The sequence below is a fragment of the Brassica napus genome, chromosome A1 (assembly GCF_020379485.1).
Source record: "Brassica napus cultivar Da-Ae chromosome A1, Da-Ae, whole genome shotgun sequence".
NCBI lineage: Eukaryota > Viridiplantae > Streptophyta > Magnoliopsida > Brassicales > Brassicaceae > Brassica > Brassica napus.
Genome location: NC_063434.1, coordinates 19,710,300 through 19,716,708, shown reverse-complemented (window position 1 = coordinate 19,716,708; position 6,409 = coordinate 19,710,300). Strand labels below are relative to the sequence as shown.

Sequence of the window (6,409 nt, the reverse complement as noted above, 5' to 3'; positions counted from 1 at the left end):
ATGGAGGAGATCCGGGCAGCAAAGTATCCGGACGTCAAAGACGATCACAGCAAAGCAACTGACGAGAAAATGATGTCAATTTATCTGCAAAGTATCAACGACAACGGAGAATCATGGCCTGAAGAGTTCATGGAAGACAGAGACGTGTTCACCAAGAATCCAAGCGAGGTATTCGAAGCCGAGAACCCTTTCGTCGTATTCGTTTACCCAAGAACAGCGGCTGTGGTGGCTGGAGGATCATAGGTCATGATAAACTGATCAAAGACGAGGATACTGGGAAGATTCTAGGGTTCAAGAAGATCCTCAAGTTCTGCGGAGAAACGCAAGCGAGAGGTTACAAGAGAACTTGGGTGATGCAGCAGTACAGGGTTCCGAGTAAATGGAACCCTAAGCAAGACCACGTTGTTTGCAAGATTCAGCTTTTGTTCCAAACCGAGATCAGTTTCTTGCTAGCCAAGCACTTCTCGTACTCAGCAGATCCGCTTCCTGCAACGCAGTCGCTGACAGCTTATGGAATCCGTTTAGCCAATCAACAAGACGATGGTGCATATTATCTGCAGGTGATATTTGATTCTGGTGGAAACGAATGGCCTTGCTACGTTGCCAACGACGTCTACTGCGTGCATCCATCGACGCTTGTGGATCATGAAGATAAGAGGTCTACAGCATCTGGACTCTGCGTCTTCGCTAACCGAACAGAGGCTTGTGGTTACACCGACGGGTGTGAAAGCGGTCGCTGGAGGATCATGGAAGAGGATAATGCGATCTTCTCGATGAGCCATGAGGTGATGGGTTACAAGAGGGTCTTCAAGTTTTACGAAGAGGATAAAGGAAGATATTTTGATATTGTGGACGGAGAACAAGTGTTGAGAACCTGGATTATGGAAGAGTATAGGCTTGTCGAAGAAGCAATGAAGGATAAAGTGTTGTGCGTTATCAAGCGAGGTCGGAGGTAATTATAGCATTGATGATCATCATGATTCACCAGAGCTCTTTGTACATATTTCATTTCTATTCACTGTCACATTTTGATCATGATTCACGAGAACGTTGTATATATTCCAGATTCCATTTCTATTCAGTGTCACGTTTTGATCATGATTCATAAAGTCTCTGACTCTTTTTTTTTTCCTCCCTCTGTATTCTAGCTATGATATAGTTTCTTAAATGATAATGATTCATAAGAGCCTGTGAGTTTTTTTAGCACACAAGAACGCAAATCGCAGCAGCAGTAACTTGATATTGTCAAATCAAGTTAGCTTATTCTAGTTGTTCCAGTAGGTTCCTTGGCTTGACAAGAAGCAAAGTCTGTGTCAGCATCTCGATGTTATCACGCCATAGCACATCCTTTTAGTTCTGTAGTGTATCCATCAGAACAGTCTCGGTGTACAGTCTCATAATAGGTTCCACAACTTTGTTCCATTCAAGGACAGAAGAGTTACTCAACCTGCATCATCACAGAGATATATATATGTCTTGTAAGGTTTATTCACGCAAACAACCAGAATTCACCATCCTTCAGATTATGTTTCCATTTCGTTTGTTTCTCTTTAAAATCTATAGAACTGGTGATGATAGATTAGCTATTGTATAGTCTCTTAACCCTCTATGGGAAGCACGCATTGTTCCACCTCTATATTTTCTCTGAGAGAAACTCTGTTTTCTTTTTGGGGTAATAAATTGCAGTTTAGCCTAGAAACTAATACATTGTTGCGATTAAAACGATTGGCCGGCCTTACAGAAAAGGAAAGAAAAGCATATAGAAACAGAGCAGAGCTCTCTGCACCTTGGCTTAGAGCAGTTCTTAATCCAAAAGAGAAGTACTTTGGCCGACAAGAGGATGCTCTGTTTCTGATAGTTTGATCGATAGGTTTGAACATTTTAGTTTCAGTTGTATGTTTGAGAAGTGAAGTGAAGTCTATTGTTTGGCGAGCAAGAGATTATATACAAGTTGTCCCACATCGGAAAGCCAACTTATTTTACTAAGCTAAACATGAGTATATAATGGAGTCCCATATATTTAATTAAATAAATGTATTTTTTATGAAACGCTACAAAAATCCTTTTGAAGCAGCAATTGAGGAGGAGCGAGATGAATCTCCTCCAGAATCACCTGTTTCCGACAGTGGGAGAGGTGTAGATGGCAGTGAAGAAGATGTTGGCCATCTCCGTCAGGTGAAGAAACTTAAAACCTCTGACGACAATATGGAAGTTGATCTCACCCAAATCCCAACTGTTGAAGCTAGTGATCGTGCGAAGAAGGTAGCCAAGATGCATGCCATTATATCGTAATTCACAGAGGATCAAATGAGCAGATATGAATGTTTCAGGAGATCTACTCTGCATAAATCAAACATAAAGAAGCTATTAGAGAGTATAACAGGGATTAAGAATATGAACAACGACGACCCTAGGCTTTTTATTAGTGGTATAGCAAAAATGTTTGTTGGTGAGCTCGTGGAAACAGCTCGACTAATTATGGTAAAAAGGAACGAAGCAGGACACATCAGGCCTTGCCATATCCGAGAGTCCTACCGCAGGCTCAAGCTCCAAGGGAAAGTGACACAAAGGACATTTCCCCGCCTTTTCCGATAAGTCAGAGAGACAATCTAATTATATCTTACAGCCAAACCCATAATAACATATGAATTTTTTTTTGTTTTCTGTTTCTCTGTTACATTCACAAAATTTTTAAACTTTACCTGAGAATATCGTACAGCCACTGAGACCTTACCCCATAACGGAAGAGAAGTGATTAAGAAAATAAACATTTGTTTCACAGCTTCTTTAATTAGACGCTGAGATACCTAAACGATGACATATCAAAGGCATATTAGTGTGTTGAGATATGAAACGGTCGCGTATTGGGCATTTGAAGTTGTTTATTCCTCCCACATCGGAACATACAGAGAGAAGTTGTATTGTTTATATAGCGAAGAGAAGAAGGTAGACGTCACGACCTTACTTGAACAGGATCTGTTCTATAGGCTCGTACTTCTGTATCCTTGATTTCTAAGGAGACAGTCCCCTAAACCTGGTTGATGAATCATGTCCGTGCGATCTGAGTGTGATTAACGGCTACGACTGTCTTCGGACTCTCCGAGCTGTAGAGGATCGCTATCCGGTTCGGTCTGACCCTCTCCGGAGTGGTCGCATGGCTGTTTGACAGGCCCTTTTTTACCATTAACTTTCTCAATAGTTTTTGCCTATCTTCACCGACCCATAATCCATTTACCATCGGATCGATCCAATCCCAAACTTTCAATCCGAACAGACTAGAATTAGGATCATTTTAGGTCTTCCCCTCTTCGAAGCTCAAACTATATGGGATCAGAGTGATGTAGATTGTTTAATTTTGGTGAACTTTGTGGTTTAAAGACTTATAGAACCGTTTACGTTTCGAGTTTTGAGGTTCGTTTGGTGATTATCTACTCTCACAACTGGTTGAGCTATAGCTTTAAAGTTATTGTTGTAAGACATATGAGTAAATAGAATTCACCCGAGTCAATTCTTTTGATTCGCTATGACAAGGCGACATATGTTTTTCGAATTATGGACTGTTGTTAAGATGAAAATGCAATTTTGGACGATGGTTTAGGAATGATCTTTGATATGTGAACAAGTTTAACACTAAATTTTATCAACCCAAAAGTAACATCTTGATATATGAATCAGCTGTAGATTACTCTGTCTTGATTCTCCTTGGAACAGAGCTTGGCCTAGTGTTGTTGATGCTTCTATCTATAAGATGCAATGTTTTGAAAACCGGACCGGTATTGTTTCTGGATGACTGGTCGAACCGGTTCAACCGGGTTTTAAGTTTTTTCATTTAAAATATATTTCAAATATGTGTATTTATGTAACAATGTGACAAAACTGAATACACTGATAAATCTTTGAAGGAATTGTGACCACTATTTTTATATATAACCAATTAAAGTGAAAAAAATTATAAACAATGCATACTAATACTAAATCAACATTTACGAGTACTAAATATATACAAGCATGAGATGAAACACTGCCATACATGTTGATTCTTTTATCATTATATGAAAATTCTCATCCTATAAATTACATTGTTTTTTTTGTCAATGTTATCCGTTAACTTGTGGAAACAGCTCGACTGATTATGGTGAAAAGGAACGAGACATGACACATCAGGCCTTGCCACATCCGAGAGTCCTACCGTAGGAGCAAGCTCCAAGGGAAAGTGATACAAAGGACAGTTCCCCGCCTTTTCCGCTAAGTCAGAGAGTGACTCTGAGAAAGACAAAATCATTATATCTTTTTTTTTGTGCAAGACAAATCATTATATCTTAAAAGCCAAACCCATAACATATGAATTGTTTTGTTTTCTGTTTTGCTTTATAAATGTGCTGGTACTATTCGGATAAAAAAGACAAATAGACCGGTAAGGAAATGAAAACATAGTTCACAAATCACAACCCAAGAAAACAGACATAAATAAAAGTCTTTGCTTTAAAGTCGTGAATGATTTATGCACATGTACCAAAACCTGACTAAGCCTCAATTCACATGCTCAAATTTCACTATCAAGTTTTTTCGCTTTTTGTGTTTCTATCTACGTTGCACGGAAGCTTCATCGGACGTACGCTTCCCGCTTCGGAACCGGAATCGGAATCGGAACCTTGTGGAAGCTTACGGAATCTCGCTTCCAAAACGCTTCTAAAATATTCTCTTTAAAAACACGTTGGAAGCTTACGATTCCGTTTTGGAATCATGCTTCCATTCTTTAAAAAAAACACAATATCTTATATCAACAAAAATATAAAATTTTAATTTTAATTTATATAAAATCCAAATTTTAATAGTATTAAATAGATTGAATAGAAATATAAAACAATTAAAATTAATACTATAAATTATCTTTATGCATTGAGATATTTATTAAAGATAAATCATATATTCAAATATATTATGTCAATTAATTATAAAGTAATAAAAATAATTAATATAATAATTTAATTTATGTGTATTTCACAGTTTTAATATGAAATCATATAATTATCATAAATATAAATGATTTATTTTAAATTTAAATAATATAATTTTTAGTTCTAGATTTTTTAAAAAAATACTTATATATGTATATATATATATATATACATACGCTTCCAATACGTACCCGCTTCCTAATTTTTTTAAAAATCTCGTTTCTGCGCTTCCATACGCTTCCGCTTCCACGTACCCGCTCCCGTTTCCATGTAACATAGGTTTCTATGTACAAATCATGTTTCTTTTCATGATTCAGATTGACAGTTGTCTCCTAAATACCATTTACTGTAATGATCCCGAGCCAAATGAAGTCATAAAGAACAAGCCTGGTTCTCGTGGGAGGAGAATCATCACTTACTCCCTGTTAGGAGTCTTCAGATAAATCTGGTACTCCCATTATTTTGCATCAATTCAAAATTTCGACCAAGTAAAGTAAAAGTCTAATAGAAACCCATCAAACAATTTCAAAAAAGTTTCACAAATCCTAAAATTCAACATAAAAGAAAAACATTTCACAATATCAAAAAGTGGTTCACCAAATTCTTTTTTTTTTTAATGATGTGCTTCACCAAATTCTCTGTTACATTCACAAAATTTGAAAACTTTTCCTGAGTGAGAGATGATCTTCTCAACCCAGAATCTCGTAGAGCCACCGAGACCTTACACCACAACCGAAGAGACTTCCAAGAAACGTTAATCAAAAAGGGTTTAAGCAACATGAGATTCTGATTAAGAAAATAAACCTTTGTTTCACAGCTTCTTTCATCAGACATTGAGATAACTAAACGACGGCGTATCAGAGGCATTAGTGTGTTGAGATATGAAACGGTCGCGTATAGGGCATTTGAAGTTGTTTATTCCTCCCACATCGAAACACACAGAGAGAAGCTGTGTTGTTTATATAGGGAAGAGAAGAAAGTAGAGGTCACGACCTTACTTGAACAGGATCTGTTCTATAGGCTCGTACCTCTGTATCCTTGATTTCTAAGGAGACAGTCCCCTAAACTTGGTTGATGAATCATGACCGTGCGAACTGAGTGTGATTAACGGCTACGACTGTCTTTGGACTCTCCGCACTGTAGAGGATCGCTATCTGGTTAGGTCTGACCCTCTCCGGAGTGGTCGCACGGTTGTCTGACAGGCTTCTTTTTTAATTTTTTTTTTGCCTTCCATTTTTCCTGTTTTTTCACTTCAAGTTTGCAAAAACAATAAATCTTCACGTGCGTTTGAGCTTTTGTTTTTCCTTGCAACTTTTAGTTTTTTACATTAAACCCATAACTTTTTCTAATTATTTCTTAACCCAGTTTCCACCTTTCCAAACTGTACATTTGTCTTCTTCCTCTCAAGCTGTGTTGTTTCATACAATAATCTCAATTCGAACTATTGATGA

The 6,409-nt window shown here is 37.5% G+C and overlaps 1 protein-coding gene, 2 non-coding genes and 1 pseudogene across 3 annotated transcripts; all 4 read left to right on the top strand.

Moving 5' to 3' along the window:
* Positions 1-956, top strand: LOC106362690. The gene is made up of 2 exons (XM_022693604.2): positions 1-168; positions 213-956. Exons 1-2 carry the CDS (start codon positions 1-3, stop codon positions 954-956), a joined length of 912 nt encoding a protein of 303 aa, XP_022549325.2.
* A 225-nt stretch (positions 957-1,181) lies between these two features.
* Positions 1,182-3,203, top strand: LOC111215695 (annotated as a pseudogene).
* Positions 2,956-3,172, top strand: LOC125579407. The gene has a single exon (XR_007317432.1). It is a non-coding gene; the product is annotated as a small nucleolar RNA U3 (small nucleolar RNA).
* A 2,743-nt stretch (positions 3,204-5,946) lies between the features above and the next one.
* LOC125579408 lies at positions 5,947-6,163 on the top strand. Its single transcript, XR_007317433.1, has one exon. It is a non-coding gene; the product is annotated as a small nucleolar RNA U3 (small nucleolar RNA).
* Positions 6,164-6,409: the final 246 nt, after the last annotated feature.

Excerpts from the sequence above, each read along its gene's own strand:
- LOC106362690 (XM_022693604.2), top strand. The coding sequence starts at position 1 with ATGGAGGAGATCCGGGCAGCAAAGTATCCGGACGTCAAAGACGATCAC. Across the intron at positions 169-212 it reads TCACCAAGAATCCAAGCGAG|AACAGCGGCTGTGGTGGCTG; the intron begins GTATTCGAAGCC and ends CGTTTACCCAAG.